Source organism: Phalangium opilio, unplaced genomic scaffold (assembly GCF_054372755.1).
Source record: "Phalangium opilio isolate 3A_F unplaced genomic scaffold, DU_Popi_V2 ptg000041l_1, whole genome shotgun sequence".
Taxonomy (NCBI): domain Eukaryota; kingdom Metazoa; phylum Arthropoda; class Arachnida; order Opiliones; family Phalangiidae; genus Phalangium; species Phalangium opilio.
This window is the reverse complement of record NW_028324165.1, coordinates 8,342,714-8,363,109: the sequence shown is the minus strand read 5'-3', so window position 1 is coordinate 8,363,109 and position 20,396 is coordinate 8,342,714. Positions and strand designations below refer to the sequence as shown.

General features: G+C 37.0%; 2 protein-coding genes across 5 annotated transcripts; one reads left to right on the top strand and one right to left on the bottom strand.

Annotated features, from left to right (window-relative positions):
* Nucleotides 1-625: 625 nt before the first annotated feature.
* Nucleotides 626-7,208, top strand: Pms2 (mismatch repair endonuclease PMS2). The gene is made up of 13 exons (XM_089835602.1): nucleotides 626-831; nucleotides 953-1,039; nucleotides 1,105-1,207; nucleotides 1,273-1,545; nucleotides 1,626-1,805; nucleotides 1,881-1,980; nucleotides 2,809-2,893; nucleotides 2,967-3,843; nucleotides 4,560-4,727; nucleotides 5,172-5,341; nucleotides 5,549-5,592; nucleotides 5,664-5,804; nucleotides 7,013-7,208. Exons 1-13 carry the CDS (start codon nucleotides 705-707, stop codon nucleotides 7,070-7,072), a joined length of 2,415 nt encoding a protein of 804 aa, XP_089691728.1. The 5' UTR covers nucleotides 626-704; the 3' UTR covers nucleotides 7,073-7,208.
* Nucleotides 7,209-9,192: 1,984 nt separating this feature from the next.
* iPLA2-VIA (calcium-independent phospholipase A2 VIA) lies at nucleotides 9,193-19,048 on the bottom strand. 4 transcript variants are annotated; one of them, XM_089835599.1, is made up of 14 exons: nucleotides 18,826-19,048; nucleotides 17,158-17,609; nucleotides 15,420-15,597; nucleotides 15,146-15,342; nucleotides 14,166-14,267; nucleotides 12,978-13,074; nucleotides 12,686-12,868; nucleotides 12,345-12,606; nucleotides 11,362-11,607; nucleotides 11,125-11,275; nucleotides 10,542-10,672; nucleotides 10,311-10,465; nucleotides 9,537-9,704; nucleotides 9,193-9,470 (listed from the first exon to the last, which is right to left on the bottom strand). In XM_089835599.1, exons 2-14 carry the CDS (start codon nucleotides 17,598-17,600, stop codon nucleotides 9,255-9,257), a joined length of 2,529 nt encoding a protein of 842 aa, XP_089691725.1. In that variant the 5' UTR covers nucleotides 17,601-17,609; nucleotides 18,826-19,048; the 3' UTR covers nucleotides 9,193-9,254. The 4 variants fall into 4 exon arrangements, with proteins under 4 accessions (XP_089691725.1, XP_089691724.1, XP_089691726.1 ...); XM_089835598.1 differs by lacking the exon at nucleotides 18,826-19,048 and adding an exon at nucleotides 17,704-18,807; XM_089835600.1 differs by lacking the exons at nucleotides 14,166-14,267; nucleotides 18,826-19,048 and adding an exon at nucleotides 17,704-17,742.
* Between the last annotated feature and the right edge of the window lie 1,348 nt (nucleotides 19,049-20,396).

The window sequence follows — 20,396 nt, the reverse complement described above, 5'->3', positions numbered from 1 at the left end:
CGCCATATCGTGAATTCTGACAGAAGTTACAGAACCAATCGCGAAGGCCTTTTATATATCACGTGACTATTACAGCCAATGATATTATTAATTTCTCAGCCCTTTTAGTAGCAGTCGACGCGAAGTTGTAGGCGAGAGCAGGGCCGGAAATAAGCACAGGACACTGGACATTGTCCAATAAAATTTTAAAATGTCCCATAATTTTTTAAAAAACTAAGGGGGTCACTGGACATTTTGACCAATAAATTTTCCCAAGTTTTGATAGCTTGACTATGGAGATGCGACACTATTTTTGCACATTCCAGTGGACAATGTCCTATAAATTTCCCAATCAAAGAGGGGATCAGTGGACACATGTCCTATAAGAAATATTCCTTATTTCCGGCCCTGGGCGAGAGTGAAGCCAAAGGGCCCCATTTCGCGATGCATCTAACATAATTTAAGTAATTATAATATTTAGCTAAATTTTGACGTTTCCACGTCCTGTTCTGGCACCATTAAAAATTTCCCGCCATATCTTGAATTCTGACAGCAGTTACAGAACCAATCGGGATTGCCCTTAATATATCACGTGACGATTACAGCCAATGATATTATTAATTTCTCAGCCCTTGTAGTAGCAGTCGACGCGAAGTTACATTCGAGCGCGAAGCTAACCGGCTCCATTTCGCGATGCATGTAACGTAATTTAAGTAATTATAATCATGTCAATTAAGAAAATCGATAAAATTAGCGTTCATAAAATATGTTCGGGTCAAGTTGTACTAAGTTTGGCCATTGCCGTAAAGGAATTGGTTGAAAATAGCCTTGACGCTGCTGCAAATATCATAGGTATGTTAAGCCTTGGTCATAATAATTTATACACGTGGTTTCTGTCAGTCTAATGTGATAAACTTTCGTTTTGTTTAATCGAAAGTAATTTATAATTTATTTTCTTTTGGTTTATTTGTAGAGATTTCATTGAAACAACACGGTAGTGAGTTAATACAAGTTATTGATAATGGAAATGGTATAGAAGAGTCGAATTTTGATGAAATTGGTAAGTTTTTATGACTTTTACGCGGCAAATGAACGTAGCGACTTAAAAACGGAAGGGTAACTTAGGAATGAAACACAGTACGTCCAAACTCGAAGATTTTTCCGACTTAACTAGTGTAGAAACATTTGGTTTCCGAGGTGAAGCCCTTAGTTCTTTATGTTCACTAAGGTATTAGTTGTTAAACTGGAGTAGACATAAGACAATTACCATCTAAAGTCTATTTACCTTAATAGTGACGTTTCTGTAACAACTAGACACGTAGATTCTGTTGTAGGCTATGAATTAAAACTATCACATGGCGGGGAAGTTGTAAATAAAACGAATGTTGCTCGAAATATTGGTACTACTGTCACTTTGCAAAACATATTTTATACCCTACCCGTCAGACGGAAAGAATTTCTGTCAAATACTAAGAGAGAATTGACTAAAATGATTCAAATGTTGACGTCATATTGCCTAATTCACCCTAATGTCAAATTTATCTGTTATAATACAGACAAAGCGGGGTAATTAAATTAATCATCTTTAAATTAATCTAGATTAGGCCCAGTAGATTTAATATTTAGTCTATTATAACTGTTATTAGAAAGAAATCAATTTTATTATCAACACCTGGCAGTACCAATTTAAAAGATAACGTAGCCAATATATTTGGATCAACGCAATTAAATACTTTAAAGGAGTTTAAAATGATAATGCCTTCAGCTGAAATTTTAGAAGAATATAGCTTATCTCAAAAAGTTGATGAAAATCAATCCCCCTTCAAGTAAATTATCATAAAATTCAAAGTACGCTGATTTGAAATAAATGATATAAATATTGGGTCGGTTTTTTTTTTAAGAATTGAAGGTTTTATATCAACTTGCGAACATGGTCAAGGTAGGAGCGCATCTGATAGGCAATTTCTATACATAAATAGTAGACCTTGCGAATTTAAGAAGGTTTGTCAACGTAATTTGGCATAACATAACATTATACCAAGAAGCGATATCTAGTTTACTAGGGAGAAGGTATAAATTCGCTACATTTATAATCTAGCTTTATCTCCAGTCCAAACAAACGTAGGTCCAGAGTTAATCCCCGCCGCCTCTAAATTACAACCAGCATCTAATTGGTTCTTGAAAACTCACGTCAGCGCGACTCGAATGACGAAAATTACTTGTATTTTCCGACTGAGGAGAGGCTGCGAAATAGCCCGGCCTCCTTTTACGTCCCCCCTTGTATTTTGAAAGGGGGACTGGGACTATGGCGCGCGAATACTTAAGCATCTTATACCTTCTCCCTAGTAAACTAGATATCGCTTCTTGATTATACCTTTAAAGAACGGCCTTTTTCTGAATATAAAAGGAATTAAATATTAAAAAAAAAATAAATGATGATATTACAAAATTATTAGTCTTAAAAAAATGAAGGACTACTGCGACATCCGCCATTGTTTTTAGTGCCGTCTGCTACCCAGAACCCTTAACCTCTCTCAGACTCTCAGTCTATGAGAATTCAACCAATCCCGTTTGGGTAAGAGGTTCGGGATAGCAGACGCCTCTAAACCAATGGCGGATGGCGCGGTAGTAGTCCTTGATTATTTTTAATACTAATTAAATGCTAATTATCAAATTATAATAATAGATCATTTATTTTTTATATATTTTTATTCCTTTTATATTTAGAAAAAGACCGTTCTTTTAAAGTATAATGTTATGATACACCTGAACTTTCCTTTAAAACATCAAATTTTAAATAAATTTTGGGGCTTTTTCGGTAATGTTTAGGTTCTTAAAATAATAAATGAAGTTTATCATTCTTTTAATCGCCACCAATATCCATTTGTTCTATTGAATATCGCATTAAGTCGAGGTAGGCTAACCCTTTAAGGGATGTTCTAAAACATAATGGATTCAATCTAACCAAAAATAATTCGTGAATTTAGACACAGTTGACGTTAATGTCACACCCGATAAACGCACAATATATGTCGAAAATGAGAGACTTTTAGTTGCAACAATTAAAGCATCATTATTGAAACTTTACGAACATGTCCCGGCTACTTTAACGCAAAATATTGTCAGTTGTTTCGAATCTCAAAGACAAATTCCAATTCCAACAATCGATGTTGATGATTTAAACATGACACCAAACTTAAACTTAAACTCAAAACCTCCCGAAACTGATTTGCATATGACTTGTTTGAAACGCAAAGCATCTTCCGATTTAAATGAATGCCAGGATAATGATAATGATAATAAATCATTAAAATTAAATGAAGCTACGGATGAAATTAACTTAAGTACTCAAGATATTTCACCCTCTCAAATTTTATTGGATGATACACAAAAATGTGCTAGTAACGCAAACGCAGTTACGCAAGAAATTACGCCAAAAACCGTAACTCCAATGAGCAAAATGGAAATGTTGCTAAGTTTTCGGAGATCTTTAAGTACACAAAAACTAGCATCTACAAGTACCAAAAGATCAATTTTACCGCCAAAACAAACGATAACAACCTTTTTTACTTCGCAAATTAACAAATCCCCCATTCCTAAACATGATACAATAACAAACGATGAAGTTATGGTAATTGAAGATAAAACTTGTAAAGATAATATTGAAACCAAAGAAAAGGTAGAAATTATGAACGCTGAAGATCCGCAATTAAGGAAAAGTATCTGCGCTAGATTTTCCATGAAAGAGTTTAAAGCTAAAACAAAAAGGAATAATGAAAAACGGGAATATACTAGACGCTTTCGAGCTAAAATTGACCAGTCTGAAAACGAGAATGCCGAGGAAGAGTTAAAAAGAGAATTATGGTGAGGTTTCTAGCGCAGACAAGAAGTGATATCTAGTTTATTAGGGAGAAGGTATAAATTCGCCCCCACATTTATAATCTAGCTTTATCTCCAGTCCAAACGTATAGAGTAATGTCAGCGCTACGTATTGCAACGTCACTCCATAGCGTAATCTCGGTAGAGAGGGGAAAAACCAGTTTATCCCTCCCTTTAGGCGCGCTTTTGTAAGAGGGAATACTGAGCGCGCTTGTTAGGGGGGATGACACGTAGCTTGGAGATAGAAGGGAGTGACGTTGCTGTACGTAGCGCCGATACTACTCTCCATGCTCCGTGTCATCCCCCCTAACAAGCGCGCTCAGTATTCCCTCTTACAAAAGCGCGCCTAAAGGGAGGGATAAACTGGTTTTTCCCCTCTCTACCGAGATTACTCTATAGTAGGTCCGGAGTTAATCCTGCCGCCTCTAAATTACAACCAGCATCTCATTGGTTCTCGAAAACTCACGTCAGCGCGACGCGAATGACGAAAATTACAATCATATTTTCGACTGACGAGAGTGTAGCGAAATAGCCCGGCCTCCTTTTACGTCCCCCCTTGTATTTTGAAAGGGGGACTGGGACTATGGCGCCCGAATACTTATAGGCATCTTATACCTTCTCCCTGATATCGCTTCTTGGCGCAGCTTTCAATTAGTTATTGATTCCGAAATTGATTATTGTTCATTTTAATCGCAATTAAGCAAGGAAAAGTTCAAAGATATGCAAATAATTGGCCAATTTAATCTTGGTTTCGTAATAACTAAACTGGAATCTGATTTATTCATAATTGACCAACACGCGACTGATGAAAAATATAATTATGAAATGTTGCAAAGGAATACCGTTTTAGAGACGCAAAAACTATTTACGTGAGATAATTCTTATTAGGATTACATAAGTTGAACCAGAAGTGAGATGAGACCAGAAGTACTGAGCTAACCAAATTCTTCACTCGGCGAAAGTGAATATTCTTGATAACACAAGAACGGTTGGCCCTCTGGTGGCGGTTTCAGAATTTTCCCTCTCCAGAACTTGAGAGGCTCGCGGCGGTAGACGGCGGAACTAGATTCAAGCACCCGCGTCCGTGTTCCGCGGCTTTAGGTTGAGGGGAAGGGGGTAGGAAATGTTTTTGGAACTCGACCGATTTTTTTCTCTCTAGTGTAGGCGCGATGGAAGCGGCCTAAAATCCTCAAATTTGTTCACTAGTGCCAGCCAGGATCTATTACCAATGCTAGAGCCCTTCACTTCTAGTCTCATCTCACTTCTGGTTGAACGTACGGTCTTTAATGAGCTTTTGCTGTTATGTATTATAGCCCGCAGAAATTGGAGCTAACCGCTGTGAATGAATCAGTTCTATTAGAAAACTTAGAAATATTCAAGAAAAATGGCTTTGAGTTTACGATAGACCATGATGCATTGGCTGGACATAAAGTTTCTTTAGTATCAATACCATACAGTCAAAACTGGACATTTGGGAAAAATGGTAAAGCTAAAAATTTTTATTTTATAGAGCTATCTCAGAAGCCTTAGTGTGACGTCACCCATACTATTTGCCCATAGAACCAAAGCGGTACCAAACATGGCCGCCCACTGCCAAAGCTAAGCCAAGTGACGTTTCACCTAGGCATAGACGTCACAACTGAGATAGCTCTATTGTTGATAAGTCAAAATTATTTACATTAATTTATAGATATTGAAGAGCTGATATTTATGCTTAGCGAAAACATAACTAATGTAAGATAGGATCATAGGACTTAATTTTAAAATTAGCAAATCAATTTAGGCCTAAATCTCATTATTTTTAGGGAAATTTATGTCGACCTTCCAAACTTAACTCTATGTTTGCTTCGAGAGCTTGTAGGAAATCAGTTATGATTGGAACGGCATTAACGCATAGCGATATGAAAAAACTAGTATTGCATATGGGTGAAATTGATCAACCATGGGTAAGTTTATTTGTTAAGTAATTAGGGCGCGAGTAGAGATGTAAAACGGTAATTTACCGATATAGTTTGGTAATTTAAGGCGGTATATGGTAAATGACGTCGGTATCTGGTAAATGAAGGCGATATTTATTAAATGAAGGCGGTATTTATTAAATGAAGGCGGTATTTATTAAATGAAGGCGGTATTTATTAAATGAAGGCGGTATTTATTAAATGAAGGCGGTATTTATTAAATGAAGGCGGTATTTATTAAATGAAGGCGGTATTTATTAAATGAAGGCGGTATTTATTAAATGAAGGCGGTATTTATTAAATGACGGCGGAATCTGGTAAATGAAGGCGGTGTTTATTAAATGACGGCGGAATCTGGTAAATGACGTCGGTACTTGTTAAATGACGACGGTATCTGTTAAATGACGACGGTATCTGTTAAATGACGACGGTATCTGTTAAATGACGACGGTATCTGTTAAATGACGACGGTATCTGTTAAATGAGGGCGGTACTTGTTAAATGACGTCGGTACTTGTTAAATGACGACGGTATCTGTTAAATGACGACGGTATCTGTTAAATGACGACGGTATTTGTTAAATGACGACGGTATTTGTTAAATGACGTCGGTATTTGTTAGATGACGGCGGTATTTGGTAAATGACGGCGGTATCTGTTAAATGACGTCGCTATCTGTTAAATGACGTCGCTATCTGTTAAATGACGACAGTATCTGGTAAATGACGACGCTGTCTGTTAAATTAAGACGGTATCTGTTAAATTAAGACGGTATCTGGTAAATTAAGACGGTATCTGTTAAATGACGACGGTATTTGTCAAATGACGGCGGTATTTGGTAAATGACGGCGGTATCTGTTAAATGACGTCGCTATCTGTTAAATGACGTCGCTATCTGTTAAATGACGACAGTATCTGGTAAATGACGACGCTGTCTGTTAAATTAAGACGGTATCTGTTAAATTAAGACGGTATCTGGTAAATTAAGACGGTATCTGTTAAATGACGACGGTATTTGTCAAATGACGGCGGTATCTGGTAAATGACGACGGTATTTGTCAAATGACGGCGGTATCTGGTAAATGACGACGGTATTTGTCAAATAACGACGGTATCTGGTAAATTACCCACTTACATCTCTAGGCGCATGTCTTAATCGGTGTTGTTAACAATTTGTTTGTTAACAATTACTACCAGAATTGTCCACATGGAAGACCCACCATAAGGCACTTGGTTAATTTGCAATTAATTTCGTAGCCTAAATTAATATTAAAACCATTAATCCCTCACCTTTTAAATAAGAATGCCTCTGAATGTTATTTGTGTTTGTTTTTTTAAACTTTTTTAATTAAAAAAAACTGAAATATAACCAACATATTCGTATAAGAAACAACATGTGTCTATATATAATGCAATTAATTTGCTAAAAAACAACACTTCAAGCTGAATATTTCACTGCGATTTTAATTAACAGCGTTTTAGCTTGGAATGTAATTAATAATAATTGTAAAAAATTTAATTGCTTATATTTTAAATTATTAATTAATTTAAATAATTGGAGTAAACCACGTTGACTGTGACGACACCGATATTCAAAAAACGGGTAAGTTTAAACTTTAAAGGTAAGGTACATTAATATAATTAATATGGCGAAAAGTGCGTCTAAATAGAGATAAATGACTTATTTTCTTTAAGTTTAAAGTGTTAGAGTCACCAAAAATCGCTATTTTTAAAACTAAAAGGTTTTATTCCCATCTGAAAGATCAAATCTTTCTGATTCAGAATATCTATTTATATAATGCATTATAATTTTCCAAATATTATTAAAACCCCGGCTTTCGGAACCTACTCGCAGAATTTTTTAAAACTATTTTGACAGTTGAATACTCCATATACCCCTGGTGACGTCACGATTCGATACTCCGGCAAGTCCTATTTTTTTATTGATAGGTGGCGCTTTCAAAGTGATCGAATTTGACGCGCGTGCGATGTTTAAAAATTAGGCTTAGCTCTGTAATGAAATCTGTCTCGCGCTGGTCAACCTCTTATGACGTCACCAGGGGTATATTTATAATTTATTCCGTCTTAATGAGGTATGTGAAATATCAATTTAATTTTTCATATTACAAAATGAATAAATTTCTATAAGACTTTTTACCTTGGATCTACTGTTATTATAACCCAATTGATGTTTTAAAACGAAAATTAGCCACTTTTCAAAAAACGTGGCACTAACACTTTAAATTGGTTTGGGTGGGAAGATAATTGAAATATTATAGGTCAAAGGTTAAATCTTGCATAAATATTAATTAATCTAATTAACTTTTTTTTAATGAATGAATGAATGAATTAATTAATGAAGAGTGATGACGGTTTTTGTAGAAAATGGAAGTAATTAATGTGATTTTTATTTAAATTTTAATTTTAATGGACAACGTTTACTGTTTAATCCTGATTAATTTTGTTCGAAAGAAAAAACAATTCTGACTTTATAATTTAAACTTTAGAAATATCACATCCTAATTATTTAAGGCCCAGTCTTAATTAATTACCAGTTGACTTAATTAATTATTTATTTAATTATTATTTTCGTCTTTTATTTCCAATTGAATTTTTTCCGAACTCCTTTTTGATTTAAAATTAAAAATTATCACAGTTTTTTCCTTAATTAAATAAAATAAAGCAAAAGCAATTAAATTAAATTTAATTTAATTTAATTATTAATTAGTTTAATTAAATATTAATATAAAGCCGGAATTGTTATTTAACAAGAACAATTAATATTGGAAATATGGCGGCTTTAAAATAAATTTTAATAATATTCAAAAAAGACCGGGGTTTTTTTAAACTTTAACAAAAAACAAAAAAATATCTCCGAACTTTAAAAAACAATAAAACAAAATTAATTAATATTATGCTTAACGCTTAATTAGATCCCAGAATTTTGATTTTAAATAATCCAATTTAAATTAAATTAATTACTTCCTGGAAACTGTAATGGTTTATTGGTTAATTGTTTGATATATTGAAAAAATAACTACTTTAATTTTTATTATAATATCATTAATTAATATGATATGAGATTCTTTTAATTAGGCTATTTTTAATTATTAATTATTAATATTAAAAATGTAGAAAAATTCGATTCGATTCTTCCGAAGCTTTTTGAAGTTTGTGAAGTTTTTGATTGCAAAATTTTAATTAAGATTGTTAAAAAAATGTTACACTTTTGAACTGGACATCGACATCGACATCGTATAGTTTATTGAGCAATCAAAATATTTAATTATTAATTAATTTAATTAATTTATTATAACAAAAATAGCCTAATTGAAAAAGAATATTCAAAAAATATTTAATTTTTTTTTTTTGGTTCACGGGGAATATTAATTAATTTAATTAATTAATTTAATTAAAGTGTACTTTAATTTAAATATAATTAATCCTTTAGAAGTACGGCTAGTTCGTCTAGCTCACTTTTACGGTTATTGAGGTAGGCGTTCGTCTCCCATAATGTTCTTACTAATAACTTATTATCCACTTCGTCTAAATTGATATTTTCCGTTATGGGTGGGTTTAATCGGAAGTATGGGACATTAATCATCGAACACCAAGCTTGGGCGCGCTCCACAACGCGACCATCAGCCTCAGTTACCTAAAAAAACCCTCAATTAACACGCGAATAATACTTAAAATTAATTAAAAACTTCGAAAAACTTACTTTATCAACTAAAAGTTGTCCTAAGGCCGATACACCGACAACTATTTTTGCCGCACTCCATATAGAATCGGGTCGAAAGACATCTATGGTGCTAATAGGCGTTACTGGAATTTTACCCGTTCCTAAGGACACTACAACTCCAATTTCTTCAGTTTCGTGTTCTTGACCCTTGATTTTTAAACAAACCCATAAAAAACTCAATATTAATCACCGTTACCATAAGAAAATAATATATAGCTCCCTATAAGTACGAAACGTAGTACATTTTCATACTACAGCATTTGCTCCCAAATTTGGCGCGCTTACGCTTTTACGCCCGTAGGAGAAGTTTCGGTACTACGAGTAAAAGGGGGGCAAAACCGCCGCCGCCACCTAAGGTGTCCGCGAAAGGCACGATGGGCCGGGGAAATCTCGCCGCGTCCGTAGAGACGTACCAGTGTAGGCGCTAGCCTCGTTCGTCAAAATCTCGCGCCATCTATTAATTTATTATGATAATTTTGACATGTACTTAATCAGTTATAATTAAATATCATAATAATAAAGTCTAGACCTTTAACTATTTAATTACAATATAAAATTGGAAAATTTTCCAAACAAATATTTCATCTTTTTAACGCCAAAAACTCTTAATAGGTGGCACTAGAAACTTTTTACAAATTTCAATGGAAGAAAATGCTGTTTACATGGATTAAATGGAGAGTTTCATACTTATAGGGAGCTATATATTATTTTCTTATGCCGTTACCGAACTTCAACAGCGTAAATTTAACTAACCGTAGCTTTTAAGGCTAAATTTCGTTGATGTAACTCGGTTATCGCGTCAAGTGTCGGGTTATTGGCTATTAGACCACCGTCTAAGAATCTTCCCATGGCTCTAAAATATGTTGGAGCGGCACCACTCGCTCTACAAGCTCTCCAAATTAGTTGAGCTGTTATTAAGAAAGGTTTCAGTAACCCTTTAACCCTTTAGCGCAAAATATTAATTTTTTGCCAGTGTACAAGTACCATTTGGTTCTAATGTCGGCGTAAAAACGGAACAATCGGCTTGTCCCATAATTTTGGCAGGAGATTTGTAATTGCGAAATAAATGCAAGTCGGCCGGGTGCCTATCGGCTAAAACTGCCGTAACCATAACCCTACCGATGTTTTTAAATTTAAATCATTTTTAAGCGTTTAAATTTAATGAAACACCATTTTAGTGACGTCAAGAAGTGATATCTAGTTTACTAGGGAGAAGGTATAAATTCGCCCCCCACATTTATAATCTAGCTTTATCTCCAGTCCAAATTAACGTATAGTAGGTCCGGAGTTAATCCCCGCCGCCTCTAAATTAACCAGCCAGCATCTCATTGGTTCTTGAAACCTCATCAGCGCGACCAACGCGAATGACGAAAATTACAGTCATATTTTCCGACTGAGGAAGAGAGGCAGCGAAATAGCCCGGGGCCTCCTTTTACGCCCCCCCCCCCCTTGTATTTTGAAAGGGGGACTGCAGGACTATGGCCTGGCGCGAATACTAAGGCATCTTAAACCTTCTCCCTAATAAACTAGACATCGCTTCTTGATTTTAGTCACTTTGAAAACATACTTAATTCCTTTAATATCATCCATAACCGTCTTATCACCAAATTCACTTTGTAAAAACGCTTCCAAAGGTTCAGGATCGTACGGCCGATGTCCGACAAAAACCCTATCTTTTAGTCGAAAGTATAAACATCGACATTCCTTAACGGATTTCCCTTTAATTGAAAATATCCGCGCAGGAGTTAATTAATTAACCAAGTTAATTACAACCCTTGATACGCCGTTCGCAATTAATTAATACCTAGAGCTAAAGCCAATGCTAATATGCCACCAGTTGATGTCCCGGCAACCCAATCAAAATGCTTCATGACCGGAGCCCCTAAAGTGGCTTCCAAAACGGAAAGTGCTTGAATAAGGACAAGACCTCTTATACCACCGCCATCAAGGGCAAGTATTCGACTAGCTTGTTTCGTAGTCTTTTTGGTAGGGTCGCGTTTTTTCGCTAAGGCTTCTCTAACTGCCTTTGATCCTAATAAGTCATCGTATACTGAAATATCAATGATATCTCATGAACTTTCTTATGTTCGAACGCATATAGCTGCCAGAAGTGAGATGAGACAAGAAGTAAAGAGCCCTATAGCATTGGTAATAGATCCTGGCTGGCACTAGTGAACAAATTTGAGGATTTTATGCCACCGCTTCAATCGCGCCTGCCTACACTAGAGAGAGAAAAATTGGCCGAGTTCCAAAAAAAAAAAAACTTCCTACCCCCCTTCCCCTCAACCTAAAGCCGCGGAACACGGACGCGGGTCAGTGTTGTTCTTGGTAGTACAATTGTACTTTTCTAGTACATTTTGATGTTTGAAAGTACATTTTCAAATTCAATTATTTAACATTAGCGTCTATGGGACGAAAATTACGCCGCAAGATGGCGCCAAAAGCCTTTCGTGGAGGGGGAAGGAAATTTTAATACCCCCAAAGGGAGAAAAGTACGTTTTCAAAAAGCCTCCCATTGGGTAGTACGTTTTACTATTGGGGAAAGTACGTTCCCAAAAATCTAAGGAACACTGACGCGGGTGCTGGAATTGAATCTAGTTCGGCCTACCGCCGCGAGCGTCTCACGTTTTGGAGGGGGAAAATTCAGAAACCGCCACCAGAGGGCCAACCGTTGGTGTCTTATCAATAATATTCATTCGCTTTCGACAAGTGAAGAATTTCGTTAGCTCAGTACTTCTTTTCTAGTCTCATCTCACTTCTGATATATCTAAAAATCGAATGACGCACATTTCGGTATTGGCAACTGCGACAATTTCTCGGGTATAATGCCATTAAAGTCTCCGTTGTAGGAGCAACCGTGTGAACAATTTTTCCTTAACGCGCTACAACGCTTGGCGCCAATAGCGTGTAAAATATAAAGAATAGTATCTTTATTTTGTATTGTGTTGCTGGTGGCAGCGATATGTCTCGGAGTATCACCGGCGTCGTTTGTTATATTAGGGTCAGCGTCGAAGACGGTTAATGCTTGGACAATAAGGCTATCTCCGGCCTATTGTAAACGCAATTAATTAACTATAACTAACCATTTAAAGAGGGAGGCTATATAATTAATCGCTTGATTAACGGACCTTAACTCCTAAATGAAGAGGCGTATTTCCATCAGCCCCTTTTAAATCGGGATTACTGCCGTGACTTAAAAGGGAAACCATACAAGAGAAACGACTTCTCGTTACCATCATATGCAAGGCAGTGTCCCCTTGAAAGTTTTTCGCGTCTATTATACATCCCAGTTCGATTAATGCCTCTAGACACTGCGATAATTAATTAATTTAAGAATTACCCCGCGTAATTAATTAATTAATTAATTAGGTAAAGTTAACTTTAATTTTAATTTAAAGGGGATCAATTAATATTAATTACTTGGGGAGTTTTAACCCAATGTAAAGGCGTCCCTCCATTAATCATATCCTTCGTATGAAGTTGATTTGGGTACATATCGATGATTTCCTTAGCGCATCTATCGAAATTAATCGCTGTTAATTGTTTTTTTTTTACGGTTTACGGAAACAGGGTTCATACAGCTTTTGGAAAACAAATTAAAATTTCCCTGAGATTTCTAGGACAGGTTTTTTTCCCATATACTTCCCTGAATTTTCCATGTTTTTCCCGTATATGGAGTATCCTATGGAGCAAATGTTAACGAAGGAGGGGGGATAAATAGGACTATAACATACTAAAAGGACATCCCCGTATCTCTAATATAACCAGAGTTACGAGCCTCCAAAGTTGAGTGTAATGTTAATCCTATGGAGGGGGTTGTTTGTTTACGTTTTGCTTAATTACTCGGCCCCTGTTTGTCGTAGCCCTACGTTTTTAGTGTGGTTGGATGGGGGATAAATAGGACTATAACATACTCAAAGGACATCCCCGTATCTCTAATATAACCAGAGTTACGAGCCTCCAAAGTTGAGTGTAATGTTAATCCTATGGAGGGGGTTGTTTGTTTACGTTTTGCTTAATTACTTGGCCCCTGTTTGTCGTAGCCCTACGTTTTTAGTATGGTTGGATGGGGGATAAAAAGGACTATAACATACTCAAAGGACATCCCCGTATCTCTAGTAGAACCAGAGTTATGAGCCTCCAAAGTTGGGTGTAATGTTAATCCTATGGAGGGGGAATGTTCACGAACATTTTGCTTAATTACTCGGCCCCTGTTTGACGCAAATTTCCCTAGCTGATTTCCCTGAATTTTACTAAAAATTCGAAATTTCCCTGACTTTTCCATGAGGTTTTGGTCAACTATTTATTTCCCTGATTTTTCCAGGTTTTCCAGGTTTGTATGAACCCTGGGAAAGGATTGGAGATGATATTATGAAAATGATTATGGTGCAGCCCAAAGCGAATTGAAGTGTTAGTTTTCTTGATTTTCTTAAAATAACTAATTACTAATTTTTAACTTCTTCATTAAAAAAAATATTGGAACTAAAATTGCACAAACAGCCACATATTAAAAACTTAGAGAAAGTTTAAAATTCAAACTAAATTAATTAAGTGATTAATTAATTAAAACGTTTCCGTATGTTAATTAATCCTAGCGCAATAACTCACCTATCTGATATGGTCAAAGCTTTTAACTCGAATTTCCGTTTCTTATACTTGCAAAATGAATGAATCAAATCCCAAGTATTATTTCTCATCCGCTTCCGAGAACTGAATTAATTAATTATTTAAATTGCCATTTTTAAATAGTACTTGGGGTTTGTTTTAATGTTTTAAAGTTTTAAACGAGGGGTCGGACGTTTGTCAAAATCCCGTACACTTCGTTTGAAATCTGTTTAAAATCTCTCTCGAAAATCTCGAAATCCCGAAATCTCACGTCAAAATCTAAAAATCTTAAAATCTCACGTCAAAATCTGAAAATTTTAAAATCTCACGTCAAAATCTAAAAATCCCAAAATCCCTACCTTAAAAACTGAAAATCCCGAAATCCCTATTTTAAAATCTGAAAATCCCGAAATCTCACATTAAAATCTAGAAATCCCGAAATCTTAACGTAAAATCCCGAAATCTCATCCTAAAATATCGAAATCCGAAAATCTCCTCGAAATCCGAAAATCTCCTTCAAAATCTGAAAATCTCCTTCAAAATCTGAAAATCTCCTTCAAAATCCCGAAATCTTCTTCAAAATCTGAAAATCGCGTTCAAAATCTGAAAATCTCCTTTAAAATCCCGAAATCTTAAAATCTTGGACTAGATTTCCAGATTTCTAAAATCTGAGTCAGAATCTCAAAATCTGGGACAAAATCTCAAAATCTTTGTCAAGATCTTGAAATCTCAAAATCCCGTACACTAAAATGCCGAACGTCCGACCCCTCGGTTTTAAACGTCTATTAATTAAAGAACTTAAAGCAAAATAAGATAAGTGAAAATTATCCCTATTTTTAAACAACAAGTACGTACTACGGTAAAAGCTACAAAAACAAGAAAACAACAACGATATGAAAAGCGAAATTAAGGGGGGATCGTGTTATATGTGTTTGTTAATCTTTTGAGGGGGGGGGAAGACATTGATTGCAAAAGCCCCTTACTGATCACTGGACGATTCAACGGCACATTGTAAAGGTAAGCCATCGTGGGTACCCGTTAAATTAACGTCAGCACCAGACCTAAGTAATTCTTTAACCGTATCAGGGTTATCACCGAGACATGCCAGATGAAGAGGGGTATGACCTTCGGAGTTGCGTTCGTTTATTATTGGTAGAGCAGCTTCGCGAGTAATTAGAGCCTGAAAATTTGTTTTTAAAGTTTTGTTTTTTGCTTTTTCTTTTGTTTTTTTGGCAATTTTTAATGTTGAACCCCGACCTGGATTATTTCTTTGTTTGTCGTGGCCGCGTAATGGAAAGCAGTATCACCATTTTTGTCTGCCATGTCTAGACGTACGTCCATGACAATTAAAGATTGAATAACTGGTAATTTTTGTTCTTGAATTGCCAGGTGTAATGGGGTTACGAAGGATAATGGGCACATGTCATTAATTAATCTGCATGTATAATTGGGATTTTTTAAATTAGAATTTTAGGGTCCACGCTATTTTGGTGGGAAGTCCATAACTTGATGTATAATTTTTAGGTCTGTGCAAGTATACTTGCAAATTGCGAGTACTCTGACTCGGATACGCGACATGTTTTCCTAGAAATTTGCGGGTACTCGCGAGTACGAGCTTTACTCTGATTCGCAACATGTTTACCTAGAAATCTGCGGGTACTCGCGAGTCCTCCTCAAGGGTAGTAAAACGGGACTCAGGGACTCGCGAGTACTGGGAAACGGGACTCAAGGACAAGCGAGTACCGGGAAACGGGACTCAAGGACAAGCGAGTACCGGGAAACGGGACTCAAGGACAAGCGAGTACCGGGAAACGGGACTCAAGGAGACGCGATTACTGGGAAACGGGACTCAAGTAGTCGCGAGTACTGGGAAACGGGACTCAAGTAGTCGCGAGTACTGGGAAACGGGACTCAAGGAGCCGCGATTACTGGGAAACGGGACTCAAGGAGCCGCGATTACTGGGAAACGGGACTCAAGGAGCCGCGATTACTGGGAAACGGGACTCGAGTAGTCGCGAGTACTGGGAAACGGGACTCAAGGACTCGCGAGTATTGGGAAACGGGACTCAAGGACTCGCGAGTATTGGGAAACGGGACTCAAGGACTCGCGAGTATTGGGAAACGGGACTCAAGGACTCGCGAGTATTGGGAAACGGGACTCAAGGACTCGCGAGTATTGTGAAACGGGACTCAAGGACTCGCGAGTATTGGGAAACGGGACTCAAGGACTCGCGAGTATTGGGAAACGGGACTCAAGGACTCGCGAGTATTGGGAAACGGGACTCAAGGACTCGCGAGTATTGGGAAACGGGACTCAAGGACTCGCGAGTATTGGGAAACGGGACTCAAGGACTCGCGAGTATTGGGAAACGGGACTCAAGGACTCGCGAGTATTGGGAAACGGGACTCAAGGAGTCGCGAGTACTGGGAAAACGGGACTCAAGGAGTCGCGAGTGCCGGGAAACGGGACTCAGGAACTCGCGAGTACCGGGAAACGGGACTCAGGAACTCGCGAGTACCGGGAAACGGGACTCAGGAACTCGCGAGTACCGGGAAACGGGACTCAAGGAGTCGAGAGTACTGGGAAACGGGACTCAAGAAGTCGAGAGTACTGGGAAACGGGGCTCGAGGAGTCGCGAGTACTGGGAAACGGGACTCGAGGAGTCGAGAGTACTGGGAAACGGGACTCAAGAAGTCGAGAGTACTGGGAAACGGGACTCAAGAAGTCGAGAGTACTGGGAAACGGGACTCAAGGAGTCGCGAGTACTGGGAAACGGGACTCAAGGAGTCGCGAGTACTGGGAAACGGGACTCAAGGACCCGCGAGTACTGGGAAACGGGACTCAAGGAGTCGCGAGTACAGGGTAACGGGACTCAAGGAGTCGCGAGTACAGGGTAACGGGACTCGCGTGTCCAGTTTTCCACTACTCGCCTTGGACTCGCACACCTCTAATAATTTTACATCAGATTATGGGATTGATGTCAGTATATATTACTTGGCGAAACAATCTTGTTTAAAACATTCTGTCCAGCCTAAATACGCGGCTATATGCGCTGGCCCCCATGTAGGATATTTTCGGGATGTATTGCATATTTCTTGTAGATTATCCTTAGTGAAAAAGTCAGGGCTACTTGATACAAACTTTGGTAAGACCATTTTAAGTAAATGAAACATTGATTCAGCCTCTCTTCTGTCTTCCGATCTTAACAAGCTGTAAATTGTAGCCGGTGACGCTCTGGACATGACTTTTTGAACAATAATTTCGTATAAAAGTTTATCCCCTTCTATTGGTTTGGAATATAGAACCAAAAAATCTTCCCGTAGAACTACATTGCAAAATTGGTACTGATCCGAATAAGAGTCTTTGACTTTAAACGGATCTTCGATGTAACCGACAGTTCGACGTAAACCGTCAACAATGTCTCTGAAGAATGCCATGACTTTAACCTGTAAGAAAACAAATTATGGTAGGGTACGTACCCTAAGGAAAAATACACCTAAAACCTTTTTAATTTTCTTAGTTAATTAAATTTAATCAAACCTTAGTAAAAGTTGGCTTTGCCATTTTAGTATACATTGGATATTAAATTTTACGGAGGAAAGATTGGCTAAATTCAAGAATAGCTCCCGGTAACGGATTTTAAAAATTTTTTTTTCTTCTGAAAGAGAAAAATGCGACAAAAATTATGGTGCAAAAATTTTTTGGGGCAAACAATTATTAAGGAAGATACAGCTAGTTTTAATTTTAATTGCTCTGGACAGAAAACAGCACAATTTAAGCTATATTACCTTACTTTTATTACCTTTTCCAAAACGTTCATGTTTACAGTTGGTTAGGTTAGGTTTGGTTAGGTTAGGTTAGGTTTGGTTAGGTTAGGTTTGGTTAGGTTAGGTTAGGTTTGGTTAGGTTAGGTTTGGTTAGGTTAGGTTTGGTTTGGTTAGGTTAGGTTTGGTTAGGTTAGGTGTGGTTAGGTTAGGTTAGGTTAGGTTAGGTTAGGTTAGGTTAGGTTAGGTGTGGTTAGGTGTGGTTAGGTTAGGTTAGGTTAGGTTAGGTTAGGTTAGGTTAGGTTAGGTTAGGTTCGGTTGGGTTAGGTTAGGTTACGTTAGGTTCGGTTGGGTTAGGTTAGGTTTAGCCGAAAATAAGCAGTCGACATTTTTTATAGCATAAATTGTGCCATCTTCTACCCAGGGCAATTAAAATTAAAACTAGCTCTATCTTCCTTAATAATTGTTTGCCCCAAAAAATTTTTGCACCATAATTTTTTTCGCATTTTTCTCTTTCAGAAGAAAAAAAAATTTTTAAAATCCGTCACCGGGAGCTATTCTTGAAAACTCCCGAAAGATTTAAATAGAATGGGAGTTTTCCGAGAGAAAAGAACATAATGATAATGTATGATAATAACCAGGAAAAATGATACAACCAAATAATACCACTCAAAATTACACCTAAAGGTAGAGGTCTCACTAAAATTAAGAAACCTTGAGAGATTTTACGCATGATTGGTTTTAAAAATATATTTTGATACGGAGAATGATTAATTAATTCATAGCACATGTTTAAATTATCTTTAATCGCGCCAATAAAATCAAAACAAAACAAAATATACCGCTTTTTTTGGGTAGGGTTCATGTTTGTTTTAAGTTAGGCTTAGCAATATCTTACCTTGCGAATACCTTCAAGACCCTTGAAAAAGCGTCATGTAATAATTGAAGAGGTTAGTTTGGACGAAAAAAACTTGAGAATGATAATTAGTTTAAGAGAGATAAAAAAATAATGGCTTTATGCCAAATAAAAGGGTGGGAAATGACATTATTACGCAATTATCCTAGTCGACAAAACTTTAAATTACGAGGTCAATAAGTCAATGACTGCCAGGGATGCCAGATTGAAAACCTTCAACCCGCCAAAATCAAATTGGAAACAAGCCCAAAAAACCGCCAATCTATATTTCGAAAAGAAGCCCAAAAACTGACTAAGATCTAAACAATCCAGTCCAAAAACAAGCCGAAAATTTATCGTGAAAATTTGGAATTTATTTTTCTTTTAGTAATTTCAATGCATATTACATATTGACACCATTTTTAAAACCCAAAACAAAACAAAATGAAACTACTTTATTTAACCATAAATTGACGAATTATAAGCTACACAAATGGTTTGACAGTACCATTTGTCAGTTTTTAGCCATATCGTAGTATACGATAGGCTCTTAGTTTGACCCGAGCCGTCGTAGTAGTAGTAGTAGTAGTGGCCGGGGTTGTCGCTTCGTTATCGTCAGATTTTAGCTTAAAAGGAACTTTATATTACCACCCACCCATAGGGGTTACTGGGCTCGGTTAGAGATTTAATTATAATTAAAATTTTTTCAGGTCAGACCCGGGAATCGAACCCGGGTTCCTGGCGTAGTAGACAAACGCTCTAACCACTAAACCATAGAGACTTGATAGAAACTCCGAGTTTTTTATTATTTATTTTTATCTCTAAAATGTCGGGGTGATATGGGGTGGGGTACCTCTTAATCTGTGGGGTCGGAAACTTTTGAATTTTTATCTGTGGGGTCGGATACTTATGAATTTGTATGTTTGGGGTTTTTAGCCATATCGTAGTATACGATAGGCTCTTAGTTTGACCCGAGCCGTCCGTAGTAGTAGTAGTAGTAGTGGCCGGGGTTGTCGCTTCGTTATCGTCAGATTTTAGCTTAAAAGGAACTTTATACTACCACAACCCACCCATAGGGGTTACAGGGCTCGATTAGAGATTTAATTTTAATTAAAATTTTTTCAGGTCAGACCCGGGAATCGAACCCGGGTCGCTGGCGTAGTAAACATCCACTCTACCAACGAACCATAGAGACTTGATAGAAACTCCGAGTTTTTTATTATTTATTATTTATTCTTATCTCTAAAATGTCGGGGTGATGTGGGGTGGGGTACCTCTTAATCTGTGGGGTCGGAAACTTTTGAATTTTTATCTGTGGAGTCGGATACTTATGAATTTGTATGTTTGGGGTTTTTATATTTATTTTCTTTTTATGTATGTGCTAATTAAATAGATAACGATTTTCCCCGTTTTTCGTTCTCGTTCGGTAGCTATCGTCATCTATGTTATGTTTGACTGGAACGTTTTGGCGGTTAATTCAAAAATGGGTTTAGATAGAGCTAACGTAGTGTTAAATGAGCGTTATGCGTTTGATCATTTTAGCATTGCTAAAGGTAATTCGAGGGGATAGTCAC